We start from the raw sequence: 24667 nt of genomic DNA on the forward strand, positions 1-24667 counted from the left end.
GATTTGCAACGGTCGCTTTGTCGCGTCCAGTGTAGAGACGGTATTTCCTCGTTTTCATTCAAAGCATCTGTGTCTTAAGATTTTTCTATATTGCAATCATTGAAACCCATTATAAGCTGTGCTGTATAGTCATAAGAGTGAGTTTCACAAAAATCTCTGTAATATCTTACGTCATTTTGGCTTGTTTTTCTATTCTACCACACTTTTAGCTCCATTTGTCATTTCATTTAAAAAGGAAAAAAAGTGTTTTTTCCTAATGCAGTTTAACTTCTAATTTCATATTTCACGTCTGGAATTGAGATTGTTAACTTGGACCTCTGCTTGTCTAACTTTGCAGTAAAACTGTGATTAAAGGTTTTTTTTGTGTGTGTGGGATAAAATAAAGGCAGTGCTGCTAATGCTTACTAGCTTTCCCACCTTCATGATTTTTCCCTTTTCTGTACTAAACAGCAAATCTTATTAAATGTAATTGTATGACACTGTGAAACGCTGTCATCTTTTGCAGTCTCATTCTCTTGTAAATCTTCACTGCTGAGATGCAACCACACAAACCAAACACCAGTCGCAGATGTTTGACGATTTATCCAAAATAATACATTTTGACCCAGGCCAGATTATTTTCCCTGACACTTTTCACCACTGATGTTTTTCAGAAGCTGCGAATTATGCGCTAAAGCCGTAATGTTCTACAAAACGGGTGCCATTTGTGTCTGGCTTATAAATAATATATATATATATATATATATATATATATATATATATATATATATATATATTGTTATCAGAAGGATTTTTTTGTTGCCATTTTAAGCCTTAATAAATTTTTTTAAAAAAAAGATGATTATACATGATGCACCCCAGTCTACTTCGTACAACATACTTAAATACTTCATTATATCTGGTTTAGCTGTTCATTCACACATTTCCCAATGTAAACCGACACAGACAAGACATTTTAAAGAGCTCATTAGAATTTATTAAAATTCTACCAGCTTACCCAAAAAAGGCAAATAACAGAAATATTTACAGTTCTATTTTTTTTCCTTTTTTAAAACTCTACAATGTTTCCGAGGCCGATGTCCTGCTGCTCTTCTAGCTGTACCTAAAGATCTCAGTCAGTGCGTGTTAGACATTTCTGATGGAGCAGAAGCTACAAGCCCTTCATTACCCTACCGAAGTTAGTCAAGCGCCTCCTAGTGGCCTGGATGAACCATAAGTCATTCTACACGATGGTGGAAGCGTTTCAGTGCGTCCAGTCCTCGTCTCACCATCTCTCTTCATTCAGTTCTGGAATACTGTCATCATGGATACTGATAGTGCCTTCTGGAAATCCTGAGGTTCAAATATTGTCATTCGTACAACACTCAGCTTTGTAAGATTAGCTTTAAGACTTCCTCCAGTGCCGCATTAAAAACGGACAGTTTTAGATCTCAAATCTTGAGCGAATTGTAAGAACATTCAGGAAGAGCTGTAAGACTATGACGAGCATTAGACTGGAGTGTTTAAGGCTGATAGCTACAGTGCTTGTGCACGTCTCTCCGTTGTCCCATCAATCAGAAGACTTGGGTTTTGTTGTGCAAGTTGAACTGGGCTCATTTAAGGGAGTGTATGAAGCTGTCCAGGTCGTATTCATTCTCGTACAGCTGCTGGTCCCACAGGTCTCCCAGTCCATCCAGAACAGACTTCATGCTGGTTTTACCAGAGGACGATGCACCCGCCTCGCTCTTCACTGCTTCATCCTGAACATCAACACAAAAGCATCAGTATGAATCTGTCATTGTTAATGTTTGTGCAGATGTGCATGTGAAAAGAAACTAGCACTTAGGGCAGCATTGCTTCATGGGAAGGTGTTTTCTCTGTAAGCACTGACCTTGTCCAGCGTGAAGAGGTTGAGCAGCTGTTCTGTGCCCATACTCTGCAGACTGGCGTTCTCTTGGCTGATGACTGTATTTGCAATGGTCATCTTAAATTTCTGCAGACCCATGATCTTTTCCTCCAGCGTGCCTCGTGTGATGAGACGATACACATTCACCACACGTTTCTGAAACAAACACGCAATCGTTTTATGGATGCAAATGGACTGTTCACATATTCTTTTACCGAAACACCAAAAACTTCGATTTGTCCTGCCATTGAAGAAATTTTCCAGCTTTCCGTGTTTTCACTGTTATATGGTAGGGGGCGCTATTACACTGCTAAAAGAAAATTGAATCTCCGGATCAAAACACAGGCGAAAATGAAACAAACTAGCAATAAAAGCATTGCTCATGTTCGTAGTAGTCTTTAAAAATAAAATAAAATAAAAATTCTAAGATATCTAATTTAAATTAAAAACAACTGCTCATCCTACATGTGTGTAACATCTTTACTTGGATCATGGTTAAAATTCTGTGGTTGCCTCTAAATTCAAATGGCTATAGATTTTTTTTTTTTAGGCCAGTTTGGCTTATAATAGAGCAAATAAACAAATAAATTTGCTAAAAAAATTAATAAAATAAAAAAACACCCTGATATCTGCCTATTTGCTTAAAAAAAAAAAAAAAAAAAAAGCTTTAAAAAACAGCAATCGGAATCGCTGCATCCCTAATTTTTGACCGAATGGTTTTGGTTTCCGAAATTTTAGTCCATTAATAAATACTGATGTTCTTTAACGAAAACAATACCTGTCCTATTCTGTGAGCTCGGTCCATGGCCTGCAAGTCTCTCATGGGGTTCCAGTCGTGCTCCACAAACACCACAGTATCTGCCCCGGTCAGATTCAATCCCAGTCCACCCACATGGGTAGTGAGCAGCAGAACATCTATGGACGGGTCATTATTGAACCTGTAGATGGAAAGGGACCACATATAGTGACCCAAATGGAACTGCCTTCGAGGTTAAATATTTCCAGGGTAGTTTGTGTGGCCGTCTCACCTGGAGACAATGGAGTGTCTGAGGCCGGCCTGAACGCCTCCGTCCAGCCTGAGGTAGGAGATGGTGGGCAGCTGTGTTTTGAGCAGGTCCTGCTCCACGATGTCCAGCATGCTCTTCAGTTGGCAGAAGATCAGAACGCGGTGCTGGGCCACCACAGCCTCTGTGCAGCCATCAGACGCTCCAGATGAACCCAGTCCACAGTCCAACAGCAGCTACAACACAAATAAATACATCCTGCTAGTACTGCATTTTGTTTGTACTATACATTAATGGCATTTATTGATGATGATGAAAATGGGGGAAAAAACACCACTGGATATTGCTGATTTAAAACAAAGTATGAACTGCATTTCAATCTTCTACCAATTCACAAATTTCAACAAAAAAAAACTCTAAATGTTTGTTAATAACATGATGTTGGATCAAAGATGTTGTGAGAGCAGTGCAACACACGGACTGTGTCGAGAGCTAAACTGATCACTTTTCAATGATGTAAAAGACGTGCGTGCTCATGCTGTGAGAGGCGAACATGAAAGGCTGAGTGGTGGCGATGTCTCCTCAGTCTCCTTCTGGCTAGAGTAAAATAACGCGATTGCAAGGTGCGTGTAATTTAAATTGCCTGCAGTTACTGTTAATGTAGATAAAGTAGTGTTTGCACATGAAGGTACCTCACTAAACTAATTTCAGACAGGCAAATGGTTGAGCCACTGTTTTAGATCACCCATTTCTGTGAAGGATCCAGTAGAAAATTTTATTTTAAAGTTTCGTTTTAGTTAAAATAAAAAATAAAAAAATCAACAATTTGTTGATTACCATCCATGATTGTGTTAACAAAAATTTAAAAGTATGCATATATTGAATTGAAATTCGATGTCGATGTAATTGAATAGTGACAAGAATCAATTTGAATCAAATCATGAGATTCCAAAAGATTCCCAACCCTATTGTCTGATATTGATAATCCAAACCACAAAAATTACCCGAAATTGATCATTTAAAACAAAAAGCAAAAGCCAAAAATCATAGGCTGATATTAATGATTACATTTTTTTTTTTTGCATATTTTAAAAGCAAAACCGTAAGCAAAAACCCCTCAAAACCATTAATATTGATGACCTAGTGAAACACTAATATTAGCTGCTTTGGTAGTGCAGATGTGTGGACCGCACCTGTTTGAGGGCTGAGAGTTTCGGGGCGTGCTGAATGTCTCTGAGGTTGGAGTGTTGGCTGCTCAGCTGTTCTGTGATGTGTTTGTACTCTGGGTGTTGAGGGGTCAGCACCAGTGCCGGGTGATTACACAACTTCCTCAGATACTGCAGAGCCTGAAAACACCAACACAACAACATTACAGACTGTTCGACTGAGAGGAGGATATTCTTGCTCTCTTATATGACTTCCTGAGATCAACCTGGAAGACATGTCCGGTGGCCTTTAGTTTGGGTTTCTCTTCTTCCTCTTGTGTAGACGTAGTTGAGATTACATCATCCACATCCACCTTTGCGCGAGACTTTGCAAAGTCCTCGTACAGTTGAACCTGATAGAACAAGAGCGATGTTATCAATTTTACTACCGCTATTTATTCATTTATTAAATAAATTCCTTATTTCAAATTAACTGAAGTCAAGCCACCTTTATTTACATAGCGCTTTTTACAATACAGATTGTTTCAAAGAACTGTTTTGCGATTTTTTTTATTTTTGTGCATAGTGCACTTTGGCTTTTAGTAGCAGTTTGCAGCGCTGCAGTACAGCTATCCCCTCTGACACACTCAAAGCACTTAATCTTGCTGTAATCTAGATTTCATAAACCACATCCTGTGTGCGTTTTGTACCTGTAGAGGACTAAGGTTGCAGTAGTAATCTTGTATGATCTTGGGTGGCAGATCTTGAAGCACATCATCCTTCATTCTCCTCAGGAGGAAGGGCAGAACCTGTCTATGGAGTGCTTCCATTGCCAGCACACCTGAAAAACACACACAAACATGCTATTTCAGACTAAAAAAATAACATTATTAAAACAGCTTTAAGAAATGCATTTAAAAAAAAAAAAAAACTATTTATGTAGCGATAAATCACACCTGCTTCCTGCTCGCGTGAGGAACTTTTAGCATCTCGACTGGCAAGGATGGGCTTCCCATAGCGGGCAGCAAACTGACGTTCAGTACCAAGAAAGCCTGGCATCAGGAAGTCAAAGAGAGACCACAACTCCAGAACGTTGTTCTATAAACCAAAAATAAAAACCAGAAGGACAGTGTCATCAAAATCAAGCTTCAGAATGTTTCAAGTCAAAATGCTACTTCATTTTGGCAAAATATGAAAGGTACATTATTGAATTAAGGTACTAATTTCTTTTTTTCTTGTACTATTCCAAATTTCTGAACAGTAAAGACATTAAAGAGATCAAAAGTTTTAGTTAAGACGTTTATAATGTTAAAAAAAGATATCTATTTCAAATAAATGCTGTTCTTCAAAATTCAGCTTTGCATCACAGGAATAAAATTACATTTTCAAATAATAAAATAGAAAACAGTCATTTTAAATGAATAATATTTCATTATTTTACGGTGTTTACCGTATTTTTGATCAAATAAATACAGCCTTGAGCATTAGAGATATTTTGAACAGTAGTTAAGAGCTCAGTTCTCACCTGAATGGGCGTTCCTGAGAGGATTATCCTGTAGTTGGCAGATAACTGCTTGATCGCTTTGGAGAGTTTGGTCTTTCCATTCTTAATGACGTGACCCTCGTCAAGGATACAGTAATTAAATTTAATATCCCTGTATGGGAGAAACAGCATATAATCATTAAAGCTTTCCTTCACCCCCACTGTGTATGAAGTCTGTGAATGATAAACAAGTAAATGTCGAGTTGTTACCTGAAAAAGTCAATGTCATTCCTAACAACATCATACGAGGCAACAATGAGATTGTGTTTCTTCACCTGGTGCTGCAACCTGCATAAAATGAAACAGGATATCACACGTGCATTTCCTATTCCTTTTTAACCCTTTAACTGTCACCCCCCCTTTTTTCGCATAGACAAAAAAATCACTATACAAACTTAAATGGTTGTAATTCAAGAATGCTTTGGAATATAGACATATGGTTGGTCTTGTTTTTAAGAAGACATTTGCCAGATTATTGTAGAAGTGAAATAAATTATGAAAGTGAAATAGAAAAAAAGTTATATAAGTTTGAGTTTATGAAAATATAGAATGTAAAAATATAATTATTTATATTTTATATAAAATATATATATTATAAAATATATTTTACTCTAAAACTGCTAGAAAATTAAAGCCAAAAATATAAACAAGTTGTGTTTCAAATTTTAGGTTGATATCTCAAAAAATGAGCTTTCAGTAAGATTTTATTTGGGCGCAGTACCAAACTTTTTCACTAGATGGACAGCCAGCTTCCTTACTGACCATATAAGGGCGTCTCCATTTTCATATATGTTTTGAGTGATCTGAACCATATATTTCCATAATTTCATACAATTTATGAAGGATACATCCTATTCAGAAATAGTATGGGTGTTTTGGCAGTATTTGATTTGATTTCAACCTTTAATAAACATAAAAAGAGCACATGTGCGCTATAGCTCGCTGCGTGCCCCATCACAAATCGAGAATCCATAATATTTTTCTTTATATTCTAAACATTTTCAGACCTTTTTTTCTCATAAAATTTAATTGGTGTTATCTTTTGAACTCTTGGCATGAAAACAAACTGAGGTTTCTTCCAATCTTTCATGATTTTTCATGTTTATTTCTATTTCAAAATAAAGGCCTAAACACGCCTAATGAATATGAAATATTCTTGTTGCAAATTGATAAATTACTGCTCCTCTGTAATTTATTTTAAAAAACAGCCACCAAATATGAAAACTAGAGATTGTAAGCTTTCAAATGATATATAGTTTGTCAATATTACTTTAGGTTTTTACTAAGATATTATTGTTTTAAATATATATGGGCAAACGTCCCACCTGTGGGACGGTGACAGTTAAGAGGTTAAAACTGTATGACGTGTCAATATTCGTTTAACAAACAGTTTCTTATGATCGTACCGTGCTCTTTCAGTGGGGGGGCCAGTATAGTGCAGAGGATTCAGATACTCTTTAGAGCAAAACTTCCCAACCTCATCCACCCAGTGGCCTGTCAGGGTGGGGGGGCACACCACTATGGAGGGCAAATGGCAACAGTCAGGAGCCTTTGTCCTGGTGAACTCCTGAGCCCTACACACACACACCCACAACAATATTATTCAGCAAATAAAGTCTTGCTTTTTAACCTATAATGCTGCACTATAAAGGATGAAGTTGATTTGGGCTGTACCTGAGGAAATGATCGCCAGCCAGAATACAGATGGACTGCAAGGTTTTACCCAGACCCATATCATCACACAAGATCCCGTGAAGCTTGTACTTGTTTAAAAAAGCCAGCCAGTTGACACCATCCTACAAAAGACAACAGAAATTCTTTAAGAATGAAACAAAGATTTAAATTACCAGGGATAAATGCAGTCAAACTTCTTTTATATTCAAGTTTTGCATTTCCATTCTCAGAAGGATTTGCCAAAAAATAAAAACGAACATTTTCATGGGCAGAACTGTGAAAAGCAAACACACCTGTTGGTATTTCCTGAGCTCTGCTTTGATGGGCACGGGAATCTTGTAATTTTCCAGTTTCCTTCCATCCAGCAGCTGCTCGAGGAAGTGTCGTTCTCTGGCCTTCTGCCGAATGAGATCTTCAGACATTGACGGTGGGTCTGGGATTCCAGCCTGAAAGGAATGAAAAAAAAAAAAGACTAAGACAAAAAGGAAAACAGCTGCACAGAAGTTATGCAACAAGCATCCCGCCCATACTGAGAACCCTCTGCAGAACGCCTTGCATCATTAGAAACTATGAAAAGTGTGAATGCTAAACTGTGCTGGTTACGGATCTCTCACCTCAAGAGGAAGCAGTCGGATCAGAGTAGCAAAGCATTGTGTGGCCATGAATCGCACGCTGTCACAGGGGTCACTCATACGGCCCAACACAGGGACCACCAACAGCACAATGTAGGGCACAATATCCACATCCAACTGTTCCATCACACCTGGACACTGTGCTCAGGGAAAATATGTGTGTTCTGTACACACTTTAAATATTTGTACACCACAAACAATGTTTGGGGTTGGTATGATTTTATGTTTTTGAAGTCTCTTTTGCTCACCAAGGAGGCATTTATTTAATCAAATACAGTAAAAAGTATTCTTATTTAAGACATTTTAAAAGTAATTTATTCTTGTGATGGCAAAGCTGAGTTTTCAGCAGTTTTCAGTCACATGATCCTTTGGAAATCATTCTAATATGCCGATTTGCTGCACAAGAAATATCAATGTTGAACAGTTGTGCTGATTAATATTGTTGTGGAAACAAATTTTTTCAGGATTTTTAATGAATAATAAGTTCAAAAGAATATTTTGTAACAATTGTCTTAACTATTACTTTATCAATTTAATTTTGACTTCGACTTAAAACTTATTCAGCAAGGGCACGTTTATTTGGTTGACTTTTGGGGATAGTTCACCCAAAATTGAAAATTCTGTTATCATTTGCTCATCCTCATGTCATTTCAAATCCATAATTTGTGTTCCGAAGATGAACGAAAGACTAAGATATTTTTTAATAAAATCTGGGAGATTTCAGTCCCTCTATTGAAAGTCTATTCACCCCAAACTCTAATACAAAACATTCTTAAAGATAGTGTTGTTCCAAAACATTTGAGCTTCCGCAACAGGTTTTTTCTCGCTCAAGCAAGTATGGTTGAGCTTCTGTTTATGTTCGGTGATTATATGATGAAGAGATTTAATTAAGGCTTTTAAAAGCGATCATATCTCTTCAAAAGACTGACACCAAACTTTTGAACTGTACTGTATGCATGTCAATTTAGGATATATTATAATTTGAGTAAGTTTAACACCTTGGTGAAATACAAAAACACAGCTAGATTTTCATGTGACAGAGGATACAGGCCATGGCTTCGATGGCTCCCTCCTGCTTGGTGTTGTCATCAATAGCACCCAACCAGGGCAGCACATGTTCCAGAAACACATTCATGGTCTCCATAGTAGCGATCTTGCTGAGCACGCCCACACCGCGAGCGGCCATGTGACGCACAGCTGTGTATGGATGCTGCAGACAGGTGCACAGGAGAGGCAGCTGCTCCATCAACTGCAGGTATAGAGACAACAGGAGACTAGCTGTCATTTCCAATGTTCATGCAGTTTGAAGCAAGACGTTCTTGAAAGCTGTACGTGTACATACTACAGGGATGAGCTCTTGGGACATGGCTCCTGCGGTGACCTCCAGCACCTGCAGAGAGTTCACAAGCTCCTGAGCAATCGAATCTCCCTGCTTCAACAACTGGCTGGAATCTGCAACAAACACGGACACAAAGTGAGAAGGTTAACAAACATTCATCTGAATCATAAAGAGCTTTTCAAACACAAGTCACTTTACTCAAACTCCACTGAAACATTAAGATTACCAAATCCCTGAGCATTCAGCGCATTTCTCAGCGGAACGGTCATGAACTCCCACAGATATGGCAATGATTTTGTCAAGTCCTGACCGAAATGCCTGGCAACTGTCATCAAGCAGAACTCTGCACCTCTCCTCTGGATAAGACATGGCTTCTTGCTCTTAGAATTAAGAAGAAAGTTAAAATTACACACAGACTGTTAGCATCATGAGATCACTGAAGAGGAAACCGTGACGCTACTAATTACAACTCTGTACATACCTCGTCTGTTTCTGTAGTAATGCTGCCTCCGAGGGGCAGGTCATTGTTGGTGTTGGTTTTGGGGGCTTTGGGGGTGGGTCCCCTCTTACTGGTGATGGCAAAAGCTGCTTTCTGATGGCGGTAAAGAGTGATGATGCCCTTTGTCTTGTTCACCATATGATGCATTGCATCCTTCTCTGCCACAGACCCTGCAGGACAGATGAAATACACAAATCTAAAACCCATGAAACAATGAGCTTACATTTTAAATTAAAAGCCAACATTCAAATTAAATAGGATGATCTAGGAAAATACCAAAATAAATGAACAAATTACTATAAAGAAAAAAAAAAGGAAAGAAAGAATCTATAGAAATAAAGTTCACGTTTTAAAAATGTTGTATTTTCCATATATTTTTATATACTATATTTTATTTATTATATTTATTTCAATTTTCAAGATTATCCATTTTTATAATACATGTAAATAATAATAAAATGTATTTTTATTAATACTGCACAATTATTATTAGTAGTAGTAAGTAATAGCTAGTGGTTCAATGAATCACAACTCTCAATTCAGATCATATTGTGGTTTTTGAGTCACGTACCGGACCATCAACACTAGTTACAAGCAGAGATAAATATAATATAACAAATTTACATAAAGTAAGGTCTAACTGTAATATTCTAGCACATGGTCGGTACGGATCAACAACGATACGTTTAACCCCTAGTAATAGCGGTAATAATAGAATTTGTTATTGTTGTATATACACACACCAACAAAAAAAATTCTAATTAATAATTAATAATAATAATAATAATAAAAGGGCCAGAATAGACCTTATTCTTGAAATAAAAGCAGAATAATTTTTTTTATAAATTGTCAATAAATCCATTTATACAATTTACCCACAAATTCGTTCTGCTCTCGTTTCATAAACAAGGGCGGTCACTGAAAATATGAATGTTATGGTGTTCCTCTCACCTTTACTGCTCTCTTGTATTGCTGGAGCGCTGGCTGGCGGGACAGGACAGGCAGCACTAGGGGTGAGCATCGGATCTACACACACCGAGCTGCAGAGATTCTTCACTATCTTGGCGTTAGGACAGGGAGATCTGGTAGAGCACAGCTGCAGCAGACGAGCGATGTTGGAGGCTGCGTAACCCTGAACGAGTATGTTCTCTTCGCGGCGGGCTGCCTCCATCAGGGGCCTGACCAGAGGATTGAGCTTATCCGGCAGCATGGCCAGTCCCACCACAGCGCAGGCAGTGAAGGTATGAACTCTCAGCTGCAGCTGCTGCCATTCAGCGCTGGTCTCACACACAGTGGAATGAGCTTGCAGCCTCTTGCCGTCCAAAGGCTGGAACTGACGTGACTTGAGGTTCAGAGAGGAGGTGCATTCTGAGAAGATGGTGGTCACCTAGAGAAAATCAGGGGATGAATAAGACGCCATTTTGGAGACATTTTGGAGAAGTGGCATACAGGACACGTATAGGTTCTAATGAGCTGCCTTGCCATCTGCTGCCTTCTAAGTAAGGGTCCTAACTGAAATCGATTTATTTGAGATTAATCCTAAAGCATTTTGGGATTGCTTTCTCCAAAGGACACATAGTTTTGAATGAATTAATTGTATTATGATATAGTACATTATATATAATTATTAATATTATAGTATATTATATAATTATATTATAATACATTTAGATATTACACATTTAAACTATTATAAGTTATTATATAATACAATATTACTAATGTTTATTATAATAATTTAAATTGCTATATTAATGTACATCATTGTTGTTTTTAACATTGTAATTATCAAAAGTAAACCTCACATATTATATTTAAATTATTATATTATAGTAAATTATATATATTTGTTTATTATTATATTTACAATAATATTGTAATTATAATGCATTTAAATATTACACTTATTAATAGTTTTTTTTATTATATATATATATATATATATATATATATATATATATATATATATATATATATATATATATATATATATAAACTATTTTTTATTATTAATGTTTAAGTCCAGAATGGACCTCATTCTTAAAAGATAACAGCAGAACGCTCTAGAACTTGAGCTTTGGCTTCTTTTAGCATCTTAATCTTACCAGCTCATTGGCCTGATCAATGGTGAACACAGCGGAGTTGATTCGTTCTCCCACATCAATCTGGGCGTCAGCCAGCAGTGCTATGAGCTGTTTGCATTCGTTCTGCATGCGAGTAAAAGGAATGGCGATCTCATCGTAGTAGAGTTGTTCAGAGAGGATGGTCAGCAATCGGGGCTGAACCACGCTGGATAACAGCTCACACTCCTGTGTGATGCAGGACAGCATGTCATTAACATGTTTAAAAAGAAACTGAAAAGTGACCCTCTCCCATTCTCACCTTCTGAAGGCCTGCCCACTCACAGATCACCATAGAAACAGCGATCCGCTGCAGGGCCGATTTGGAATTGAGATGGAATAGTAAAAGTTGAGCTAGAGACTCGGCAGGACGGAGTTCCTGAGAAGAGCTGTTCAACCGTGGGTCGCATATACAATTGCACAGCGCCCCCAACAGCCTAGGAGGACACAAAGTAGTCAGACACAAATATGGCACAAAGAAACAGGAAAAAAAAAAAAAAAAAATGTTTAAAAGAATCCCTCCCCCACACCCACTTCGCAGCCATTAGACGTGCACGTGTCACCACATAGTCTCGTGTGGCAGGGTCTTCGGTAATCGTCTCTGCTCCACCGATGTATTCCTGGACCGTTTCCTTGACTTGAATAGATCCCTGCCGGGTCTTCCCAGAAGCCTTCTCCTGCGGATTAACAGAATGAGGTTCAAAGCAGATCTGTTTCTGGATGAGTGGGAAGTGTGAAGTTTGTAGGCTGGATTATTCTCAGCCTCAGACAGCACGCCCACGGACCACCCACAGTCCGTTCACTGACAGACTGATACATACTGAACAGAAGAAAAGAAGTGTAATCTGAAATCTCTAATCTGAAGTGTAAAATCTGGTTTCTTTAAATCATGTCCGTACTCGCTACTTTTGGACAAGGCAGAAAGTTTGTGCATGTACACTACCGTTCAAAAGTTAGGCATCAAAGTAGTACAGAGTAATATTGTGAAATTATTACAATTTAAAATAAATGTTCTATATTTTAAAATCTAATCATGTTCCTGTGATGGAAAATCTGAATTTTCAGCATCATTAATCCAGTCTTCAGTGTCTAATATGATGATTTGGTGCTTAAGAAACATGTCTTGTTATCATTGTTGAAAACAGTAGTGATTAATTGATCAATTTAGTGCATCCTTGCTCAAAAGTATTAATTTCTTAATGATAACGATAAACTGAAATGACTGGTTAAGAGATTTTGACCCCCACCCTCACCTTTAAGCGGGCTTTCACTTCCAGCAGCATGTTAGGGTCTATTGGGATGTGTGGCGCTTGCATCATCAAACAGAGCCAGGCACCCATCCAAGGACAGCTGGCCGCCACCACATACTGCTGCGGCGCCTGTCGCAACAACTCCACCCACACCTAGAAAAACATCAACATATTAATAAACTAATTTACATACCAATCAGACAAAACATCCAAAGAGTGGAACAGTGAGTTTCAGTGAGCATCACCTTCTGTATCAGCTCTAGGATCTCTTGGTTGCTCTCCAGGATGCAGGACTGAAAGATGTACCTTAACATGTCCTGCATGATGGGATTCAGCCACACTGCACAACTCTAAAGGCAAATTTTTTTTAAATCAGAACAGGAAATAAGAAATATTAAATACTTGAAACTGAAGATGTTAAATGCTGCATATTTTGATTTTAATTTTACTGTGCAACTCTAGTTAAAAATAATTTTATGTTAATCATTGCTACATGCTAATCCTTCCTGTAAAGTTGTGCATCTTAGACTTTACACAAAATATCCAACCTGGTCAGCTTTGGAAAGCAGTGTGTAGAGCGTTTCTAGGGCGGCCCGACGAACAGAAGCAATGGTGTGTCTGAGGAACGGCCACACTCGAGGAACCAACACTGTCAGAGACTGTTGCGAGCTGGGAACGACCAAAAAAAAAAGGTTTTAGTTTAGTCCCATTGATCATTGTCATGAAAAGTGGTGTTAATAGCAACTAAGATGAGCTCCTTTCAGATTTAAAGAGATCTAACCTGCACTGGCGGACCTGTGGGTAAGTGAGCAAAGAGGACAGAAGGGTCATGATGCTGTTAGTTGAGGCTGTGAGATCATCCAGCTCCAGCAGAGCATTCCACAGGGTGTCCACGATGAAGGGAACCTATTCAGCACACACAGGGGATATAGATATGCAGGCATTAACCCAGAGAAATTGCTGTGAATAAGTGCTAGATGTAAGACTGGCTTAAATGTGTTGGAAAATATATTTCATGCACACTGTCAGTGATAGACCGCCTGGGCCTATATTTGAATATTTTAAGATTATCGCATCTGATAAGACATGCCCTCTCTTTCTCTCATATATCAATTCAAATCAGATATATCTGCACTGACAGTCAAAAACAAATGAACTTTGAGCTCAGACCTTAGCAGGCTGTAACTGAACCAATCCATCCACCACAGGGATCAAAGCTGCTGCTGCCACAGCACGAACATCATCATCCAGATCCCGCAGGCCTTCTGTAATAGCAGGAAGAACCCGGGGCAGGAGCGCTGCGATCAAATCCTAAGGGTCAGCAAGGTGTGAAGGTCAAACAAAGGCTAAAGACTACAACACGAATGTCACTTTAAATCTCAGAAATACAAACAAGTAATAAAAACTCAGTGAGTGTTTTAGCGCAATTTTCTGACGTCATGGGATCACAACACTAAGAGATAGTAAATCTTTTCCTGGATTTTTTTTGTGCGTTCCCGAGATTAGACCTTCCTTAACATAATGCCGAAAACCCGAAGTCTCTAGGTGGTCTGGTTGAGGAGGAGATAGAAGTGCAAGATTGGTGCGCACAGACAGAACAGAAATCATGAGTTAACAATCGCAATTTTGTCTGGTGGAAAATTGCGCTAAAAAGGTGTGCACGTCCCAAATCTTAAAGCAACACTAATTAACTTTTCCTCTTCGGTCGCCCTACAGGTTGGAAGCGGAATTGTCCATTACCGCTGTTGTAAATAATTTCGCCGCCCGCAGCCTACTGTCGCACGCACACTTGCTGTTTATCCAGCACCGGCTTTGGAATGAACGATGTCCATAGACGAGGTAGAATATGATGCATTATTTCATTAAAGTATGATGTATTGCGACATCAGAAATGAAGGAAAACTAAATAATGACTATTGTAACACTTGACGTAAAGCAAGTCAAATTTGTAGTTTTCTTATGTCTCATTCAAACTACAGAAACGCGACCCGGTTTGGCAAACTTGCACAGTGTGGTTATAGCAGATATAGGGCTGCAAAGCGAATCCAGAAGTGCCTTTCACCCTGTTACGACTTGATGAACCACTGATACGATTTTGGAAACATTATTTTAAGGTAAAAAATGTTCCTTAGTGTTGCTTTAATTGGGCTCAGGTGCAGAGCAAAAAGACGACAATCATGGAGGTGAGAAGAGTAATATCCGCACACGAGTTTACAGCTCCAAAAACATATTCATAAACAGTGACCATATGGTCGAAACGTTGCGCTGGTTATGAATATGTTTTTGGAGCTGTAAACTCGCGTGTGGATATTCTCTTCTTACCACTTTAAATCTCAGCCCATAAGAATGAGAGATTTCTTCACCTGTCTGACAGCAAGAACATATTTGATGCCCAGCAGGCCTCCGTGTCGAACCTCCCACTGGTCTTCAGTTAGCAGCTTAAGCAGAATGTCCACAGTCATGGCAACGCCACTGTTCGCCATGTGCCTCAAAGCCACGCCAAGAGTCTGGGCACACGTCTCTCTGACAGGTGCAACCACCTGGTAAGTTAAGAAAAGGGAATGCTTTAAGATGAGAACAAGAAAATGAAAGCCTTGCCACAAAAAAATAAAAAAAATTTTTTAAATGTAGTGATGCTGACACACAATTGTGCAATTACAGGTTCAAATGTCAGTCTGGGGGGCAACAGGGCTACAGACACTATTAAACAAACTCAGAAGTTACAGACCTCATCTGATACAAAGTCTCCAAATCTGTCCAGAGCGAAGACGCACAAAAGCCGGATGACCAAATCCTCCAGCCACTCCTGGTGCTGTCGCTCCATCTGAGAATGGAGGAGGCATCAATCATTAGACTGAATTTAAACTCTAACAGTGAAAATGTGCAATGAGCTGATGAACACCTGTTCTACTGTACTGCCAACAGTCTTTCCTCCACCAGCACCGTGACACTTCAGCACTTCCCTCAGTCCTGTGCCGGCACCGTGGCGAATCTAAACATGACATAAAAACTCAGTGACCAACCACTACTCCTTTCACTGTAACCACACAAACAAATAACTTCCGTTCACATGCTGCATTTAAGATCATTTGTCTCAAAAAGCACAAGACCAGCAGGAATCAGTGTTTTCGGTAACTAAAACTATTAAAAATAATTTGCATATCTAACTGAAATAGTTCAATAAAAAAACAAATATTAGATGAAAAGTCCAAACTTAAATTAAAATTTCAATGTTGCCTTGGCAACTAACTGAAAAAAAGGTTTAAGGTATAGTACTACAATAATTAAAACCGAAATGAAATAAAATAGAAATTTTTTGAATATAATTCAAAAATAAAAACTAATAAAATGACAAAGCACAAAATTTTATATAAAAAAAAGCTAATTCATAGTATTAATAAATATTATAATAAAATAATACTAAGATAACACTGATAGGCATTACAGCGAGATATAAATCACTGCTCCATTTGAGATAAATTTCAGTCTCCATCAGGCCTGGGAGATATACTGAACATTTATGATATATTCACAACGATTTCACTAGCAATATAAAGTTAAGCATTGTGAAATATAGCAATATTTTAATGCACTTTTTATTGGTCCATTAATTTTCAGAAACACTGAACCATTAGATTAGTATGATCTCCTCTTGTCTTGTAGCCATTTCAGAACAAGTTTTTTTTTTTTTCAGTACCTCCCATGAGGGATTGAAGAGGTCATTGCACAGTTCATCACAGAAGCTTTCCAGGGGCCATTCCTGAGTCTGTGAAACAAAAACAAATATTAGACTGACACAATAGGACACGTTGAATGTGAACAGCTCAATGTGTGAAAGAAAAAAAGCATGTGTGCAAGTCTCACACCTCCTCAAATAAACTGGAGTTATCAGGGACATTATCAATTAAGAGTTTGCTGTCGGTTGCTGGCTGCTCAATGACTACATTTGTGGTTTTCCGTCGTTTCTCCTCTGGCTCTCCCTCAAAACTGTCATTGCTGTGGCAGAGGAACATAAGAGCAGTGGTCAGACTGACCGCCCACATACCTAGGAACAGTCATTATCTTTAAAGTCAACGTGAAACACTGTTTATAGGGCTGGGAGTCTTCAGGCACATCATGACCCGATTCTAAAAATGATTCATCTAATGCATCTAGGGGTGCAAATCTTTGACATGTGAAGGTGGCTGCGTAAACCATAAAAGTTGTTCTAGAATAAGTCTGCTCTCACCCACTAACAGAAACATAAAAATTAGGTATGATAACCTAGTATCTTTGTGAAAATTCAAAGCTGCAAAGCGACTTTAAACCCTCAGCCTACACTGCATTCCTGTATAAAACCATATTCCCTTTAAATATAGTGTTTATGATCCATAAAAGTTGCTTGGTTGTTGTCGTCTTGAAGATGTTGTAAAATAAAGCATGTGCAGCCTCTATGTCCGCGGCTGTTAAAACTTTTATGAAAGCGGTTATAGCCAAAATTGCAAATAGTACAGGGTAAACTTTGTGTTTTAGGTTGGCATTTAAAATCAAGGAATAAAAGGAAATACAGATCTATTTAGCATTACCTCTTCTCATTAGGATCCATGTCTCTGGATCTCTGCTTTGCCACCAGTTTCGCCATCCTCTTGGCCTTGTTCTTCTGTCGATTGCTCATGCCTGGACGAAACTGTGAATCTATGAGCTCTGCAGCTGGCTAAAGAAGAGAACACAAACCTGGACTTACAATTGAACATTTTAATATTATAAGTGGCCCGCTTAGACCCGGAATCAGGGCTGGACGAAATTAAATAATCACAATATAGTTGCAATGATTAATGCCCATTCACCTTCTCCTCTAATTAGAATTTTGTAGAATATGATGAAGGTAAGATATTCACAGCACAACTCACCATATGGTTGCGTGAGAAGTGACAGCTCAGGCTTTTACCAGGCTGTGTTCTGTTGGTACTGGAGGCACAAGCGTCCTCCAGGTCCTCATCATTAAAAAGCTCCTCAGTGTCCATGCCGATCGCAGCGCCCATATCCAATCCCAACTTCTTCTGCAACTGCTTTCTCTGTCGGGCCAAACGCTCTTTGGGATCCGTCTCACCTAAAGAACGGAATGCAATCATGACTCAGACTGGCAAAACCAACAAGGGTGTTCTAGGTGTGCGCTTTTTGGTCCAAGTCAAAAACATCTATGATACTCTGGTCTAGATATTACCCATTTTATTGTCCACCAGGTATAATCACAATCGCTTGAATAGAAACGTAATAGTACCAATCAATGAGGTATCATTCATGTTTGTAGCACAAATGGTGCAGAGTAAAGTACACGCAAGTTTAATATGAAATGGAAAATTAAGAAGTACATGGACAAAAAATATTTCTAATCAAATTTCTTTCATACAGATATGCAAATAAATGCACACTTATCACCTGCATCTCTTATCCAATTCTAGGCAAATGTCAAATGACCAATGCTTTCATTTCCTTATTACAGTCAAATTCAATGGTATTATACCTCTTTCCTGTAGTTATCTTGCATTTGACATAATTGATGTCTGTGGCACAAAAGGTGCAGAGTGAGCTAAACAGCAAAATTTGAACAAACTCCAAGTATAAACAATAGAAATAACGACATGAAAGTTACAAAGCTGCAGTGTTAACGCACGTGCCAGATCTAATCCTACCTGACTTATCATCTTGCACCTCAAACTCCGCTCCTGCAGAGCCAAGCAGAGACGCTCCATGCTTGAGCAGACGGGAGATATCAAACCTGTAGAAACTCAGCCTGTCTGAAGAGATGTCCTCTGGAGACATATCTTCTGGACACACCTCTGAGAAGGACAACACATTAAAGCTCTCGCTCAGTTCAAGACAGAAGCTTAAGACTTGTTAGCTTTTAACGTGCCATGTGGCATTACCACTGCAAGGTCAAATTGGAGTTGTTTGCATTTGACTGCATTGATCAAGTGTATAAATAGTTATGGCAGCAATGTGCTTTCCTGTAAAAAAGTCCAATTCTCCAGTAATGCAATCTAGGAATACTCATCTCACCGTCTTTTGGCTTTGGAGTTGGGTTCCATTCCGGAATATTCTTCACTATGGCTTCAACAGCCTGTCCAGCTGCGATTCGCGTATCCCAGTTTGGACTCCTCAAGAATGTTAAAACCTATTAAGGCCGGATGAAGGGAAACCAGATCAATCAGATTCGGAAGGGTTGAAATTCAGGTTTGCTCACATGCACCACACATTAGGCAAATAAGAACTTCCAAACTTTAACTCTTATGTTAAGAAATATGTCTGTAACCTCTCTTTTTCAAATACACACACCTTGGCAAGAGAATTTGCCATTAGCTAGTAATTTTTTTAGCCAGACTGCTATACTGATATATTATATATATATATATATATATATATATATAAATAAGATTCCACCAAACCAGTTTAAATTTGCAAAATAAATATCTGAACAAACACTCTTAACATCAGTCAATCAATCATTATATAATGATATTATAATAATCAAGTACTATTTAATGATAGAACTTCAGTAGAACTAAAACTTGGTAACCATGTATGAATGCATATTTGTCATTTTAACTGAACTTAGGACTGGTGGTGGTGTTTAAGATATTGTTGGTCATTCAGTGTTTCTGTAAAAAAAAAAAAAAAAGGATAATAGTATTCAGAAAACAAAACAGGGATGAGTGCCAGCCAATGAGATTGCAGTTTGCGCATTAGTTTCTGCCCACTACCGGAGAAACCGGCATATCTTCTGCTTGTTCTTAACAGTTGAATAATTCCAAATGAACTCAAATACAACAAAGAATATCGTTTACATGTAGCACGTCGATTCTGCGTGGTATGTAAGGCTCTCTCTGTGTATGTGTCAGCAAAGCGACTGCGAGTCGTGCGCCTTCACACTTGAGTTTACGGTACGTCAAATACAGGTTCGCTGCGCAGAGCGAAACTCTCAAGCGCTGATCAGTCAGTCAGTGTTCAGCGAGTGAAAATGTATCTATGCGAGACTTATACTTAGCCTCTAAAACACACACACTGGCATGTAAAATCTGAGAATTTATTAGCCAATGATAGACATTATTTAGATGCTGTTGTTCACAGTGGATTCATTCAAACTTACGCAAGCTGTCTGATGTTAGTGGTTGCCTGTGTTGCATAGCATGTTTGTTATTTTGGGGGGGGGGGGGGGCAATAAGGGAGGGGTGCATTTGTTTAGGTGTCTATTTCAAATATTAACAGGGTTTCTCAGAAATCCCTTACTGCACCTTTAAATCTTGGCTCAATTGTGATTTGTTTTTCAAACCCAATCTTCATCTCTACACTAGCATTTTGCAAGTGATGAAATTAAACCCATTTGTTCAGATAGACAGGCAGTATCTACAACAGTTTCTATAGTAATGATGCAAACATCAGCATGATGCCAAAATACTTTCTCATACAATGCATCCACTGTCAGTATAGAAAGAGAACTGAACATTTTGCTTTTGTTCATGTCTAACTGGTGCAGATTTTAAACTAACAAAATTGTAATTTTGCTGTAAATTAAAAAAATAATAATACATTTAAAAGCATCTGCTAAATAATTGCCTTATCCACAGCAATTCACAGTAGTGTTTTCACATCACAAATGAGAGCATTGTGAGCAACAGATGGCAAACATGCTATTTGGAAAGCTAGGAAAGACATTCTTCCTGTACAAATTCAGACATATGCTATTAGTACAAAATACAGACATGTTCTTCTGCATATCTGAACCATTTTTATGAGTTTAATGCATCTTTTTGCGGTTCAACTGACAAACTACTAAATGAGCCTATGTCCCCCCCAAATTTTTTCTTTCAATTTCTTTTGGTTGGTCTGAACAAATCCTAAACTCACCTTTGATAGCAGGTTATTAAGCTCATGTGGGTGAAGCTTAACAACATCTCCCAGCTGCTGAGCAGCTGCTTTACGGGTAACAGGAGTCGTTCCTGTGTCCAATAAGATAAATAGACGTTCCAACCTGGAGAAAATAAAATGAGAAAATAACATCTACAATGTTAGAAATAAATTGATTATTTAAGCCATGGTCCCACTAGACTGTTGATATAAAATTTCTTCTATCACTGCAAAAGTCTCATGGGTTAATTAATTACTCACCCTCATGTCATTCCAAACCCGTAAGACCTTCGTTCATCTTCGGAGCACAAATTAAGATATTTTTGATGAAATCCAAGAGCTTACTGACCCTCTTATAGACTGCACTTTCAACCTTCATTTTATGAAGCGACGAGAATACTTTTTGTGCACAAAAAAAAAAAACTATTCAACTAATTATTTTCCGTATCAGTCTCTGACGCCGTTCACGTTGTAAACATGATACTGAGTTGGCGTTCTGACGTACAACCCGTAAGAGAAGAAATTGTTGAATAAAGGCATTATTTGGGGGGGGGGGGGGGGGGGGACTATTTCAACAACGTCTTTACTTACATTCTGGGCCTTGAAAGTGGCAATTACGTTGCAGTCTATGGGGGAGGGCTCAGAAAGCACTCGGATTTCACCAAAAATATCTTAATTTGTGTTCCAAAGATGAACAAAGGTCTTACGGGTTTGGAACGACATGAGGGCGAGTAATTAATGACAGAATTTTCCTTTTTGGGTGAATTAACCCTTTAAGCCTTGGCAATTTAAATATTCATGGGCATGAAGATGCAAAAGGGAACTCATTTCTTTAGCCTACTTGTTACCGAATCGTGTGCCCAGAAATCCATGTCTCAGAGGGCACGCAAATGCTGAATTGAGCTCTCTTTCACGTCGTCTTGCACTTGAACAGACTTTTTCAAACAAAATGATGTCAAAAGGCCCGTCTTGGCAAGTACCCTCATAAACATAGTCAGTTATATCTTAAGTGAATGTAAACAGTTGAGAATGAAAATGCATGTGTATAAGTATATTGGATCTGTGCAGGTCTTAAAGTGACAGCAAACTAATATTCCTGCTGCTGTATGTTTTAAATGTTAATCAAACAACAAAAGGCAAAGAACAATCACTCACTTCCCTGAATAACTTCTGTAACCTTAATAAAGATTTTGGGATATGGCTGGTAAAAAAATTGTAAGTCACTTGTTTGGCAGGTGTGGCAAAAAGTAAGTTTTAGGCCCTGCCTATAAATGATCAACTATATAAACTAACTTTCACTTGCACTCATATAGCAAGATATTATCTTCTTGCTGTGTAAATGCATTTATATACTTCATATTCTTCCATCTCTTCATCTTTTTCAGAAGAGAGAAATGAATCGCGCTGCTGACTCTCTCACAAGAAGCAAATCGCAGTTTCTCTGTTTCAAGGCGAGTCCCTGGATTGCAAGAAATTTGTGTATTAACTTTATTATAAGTAATAAGTGGTCACGTGATAAACGTGGCGCCGCCCATGGGAGGGCGACCCGGACTATAAGGAATAGAAGCTTTTCGTGAGACTCATTTTAATTAATTTCTATATCTCAAAAAAATATGATTACCAAAAAAGAAGACAACCTAGCAGCTTCCCCCTCACCATCCTGTCAGACACGTTATATAACGGCACATTAACTGCATCATCAAGTGATGGATTAGGAGAAACGAGTGCTGTCTTCAGTCTGTGAATGTTAACTAACGTTATGTCTTTACCTCACTGACAGTGCCCAACCCGGAGAGGGATGACACTGCGTGGGGTTAGTCCTCTAATCACCCGTGGATTTACACATTAGGCGAAGATTTACCAGGATAAAGTAGAATCATTAAGGCAGACCACAAACTATTTATGTTGGATTCATAACGCATATGAAATATAACACAAAACACTACCAATTATATGAGCATGAGATAACACAATTTGACAGGTTACATTGACGTGTTCGTGCGAGAGGTTAAATTGCTTCTGCAGTAGCTGTGAGGAATTACGTTAACGTAACTCATTAACAAATATTGACCGTTATATCTATAATGTATATATTATATAAGTATTAAGAATTAGAATATTCAAGTGTAGACACATTTGCCAGCTGCAAATCAACCATAATCCCCTAACTCACCTTGAAACAGCCATATGAGCTGTTCGGGTGCCCGGGCTGGGATCCCGGCGCGGGGTTCGGGTGCGGGTTCGGGATCAGGATCAGGTTCGGGCTCGCGCTGCTGATGACCGTCGCGTGCGCGGACAGGCCCGATCTCTCGCACACTGCCTCAAAATCGGAATGCTCGCTTATTAAATATTTCCCACAGCGCCCGAAGACGCCGAATAACACCTACGCCAGCGAACAGATTGATTTAGCCCTCCGCACTACCCCGAAAACGGTATTTTAATCGAATAAACGGGGGAAAATAATGTTGTTGGTCACAAAAGAGAAGCCAGGCGGCTGGTTTTATATGAGGAGCCATCTTGCATTTATTCCTTCATCCATGGTAGGCGCGCTGTGATTGGTTACATGGGCTCCAGCTGACCAATCACAACGCACTTTTCAAAAGGAAGCACACAGGACAAGAAAAAAAATATGCTCCGGAAACACGAATTTTTTATATCCTTTTTAGTAGAAATATTTTTAAGTTCTGTTTGTACCTGTAATTATTCTAAATTAATATCTGAGACATTTAATAAGATAATTTCAATAAATGACACTGATCTGTAACACTGACTTAGTAGTATGACTAAAATGACTTTAAGGAAAAATTCACTTGCACAAAGACAAACATCGACTTAAAGATGTTTTACGACTCATTGACTACTCTGATCACTAGTGAAAACATCTCTTTTAGAATCACTCATATCACAAATGTTCGTATATAAACTAAATATATGCATTTAGTTATTGCTTAAGAAAATTATATTTCCCCGTATATAGGCTACCTGTGATTATTTCCCCCCTGAGAAATATAATTAAAAAAACGTTCTTGGCTTTGATGAATGTGGACATTTTTACAAATAATTTAATAATACATTTTTTAATACCTTATTCACTTAATGTTAAGTTATCTAAATATTGCAACAATAAACATTTAAATGTTCTCTCGCTCTTTATTATTAAGCATAAAACACAGCCATTAACTTATTGGATATTCCATACATTTGATAACGGATATCTATCGAGTGTAGTCAGTTGAGCAGTTTTGTGTAGTCTGGTAGTTGATGGTGGTTTCTGTGTGTTTTGCCTCCCTCTCGCGGTGACACAGACTATGTTCATTTAGCTAGTGTAGATTTGTAATAGTATGATTATTGAAGACTCACTGAGAAGACTGAGACATTTAGTTTATGCTTTGATAAATCTACGTTTTATGTAAGGAACTACACTTGCTGCACAGGAAAACTGACGACTTGCAACAATCCAACATCTCATGAAGCCGTAAGCTGGTAAAATATTGATACAATGGGTGATGATGGCCTCATTATTGTAGTATTTTAAAGAATATTATGCTACATATTCTACAACAAGCAGCACTGAGAACCATGAAGGATTGATGGCAAAAATATATTTTATATAAAATCCAATACTGAAAAAATTTGCTTCATACCCTGACATTGGTTGATTTAAAATGCATGATGAATGCTTACTTATAGCT

At 38.3% G+C, this 24667-nt stretch overlaps 1 protein-coding gene across 1 annotated transcript; it reads right to left on the reverse strand.

Moving 5' to 3' along the window:
• Positions 1–1259: 1259 nt before the first annotated feature.
• btaf1 (BTAF1 RNA polymerase II, B-TFIID transcription factor-associated) lies at positions 1260–23512 on the reverse strand. Its single transcript, XM_079856007.1, has 38 exons — positions 23149–23512; positions 20976–21099; positions 19131–19245; positions 18764–18910; positions 17981–18180; positions 17657–17784; positions 16958–17087; positions 16789–16857; positions 15994–16083; positions 15820–15915; positions 15455–15631; positions 14262–14402; positions 13873–13997; positions 13640–13760; positions 13337–13441; positions 13095–13244; positions 12376–12518; positions 12104–12278; positions 11827–12030; positions 10673–11108; positions 9704–9891; positions 9449–9602; positions 9226–9335; positions 8931–9132; positions 7866–8014; positions 7545–7697; positions 7252–7373; positions 6984–7151; positions 5788–5865; positions 5560–5689; positions 4991–5132; positions 4745–4875; positions 4322–4447; positions 4083–4235; positions 2914–3125; positions 2664–2823; positions 1871–2041; positions 1260–1739 (listed from the first exon to the last, which is right to left on the reverse strand). Exons 1-38 carry the CDS (start codon positions 23160–23162, stop codon positions 1593–1595), a joined length of 5586 nt encoding a protein of 1861 aa, XP_079712133.1. The 5' UTR covers positions 23163–23512; the 3' UTR covers positions 1260–1592.
• Between the last annotated feature and the right edge of the window lie 1155 nt (positions 23513–24667).

The sequence above is a fragment of the Squalius cephalus genome, assembly GCF_949319135.1.
Source record: "Squalius cephalus genome assembly, chromosome: 21".
Taxonomy (NCBI): Eukaryota; Metazoa; Chordata; class Actinopteri; order Cypriniformes; family Leuciscidae; genus Squalius; species Squalius cephalus.

Bases quoted from the DNA above. Each gene is read 5' to 3' on its own strand.
- btaf1 (XM_079856007.1), bottom strand. The intron at 15,632-15,819 runs GTCTGTAACTTC...TTAACTTACCAG, and splicing joins GAGACTTTGTATCAGATGAG to GTGGTTGCACCTGTCAGAGA. The intron at 5,133-5,559 runs GTGAGAACTGAG...TTTGGTTTATAG, and splicing joins TCTCAGGAACGCCCATTCAG to AACAACGTTCTGGAGTTGTG.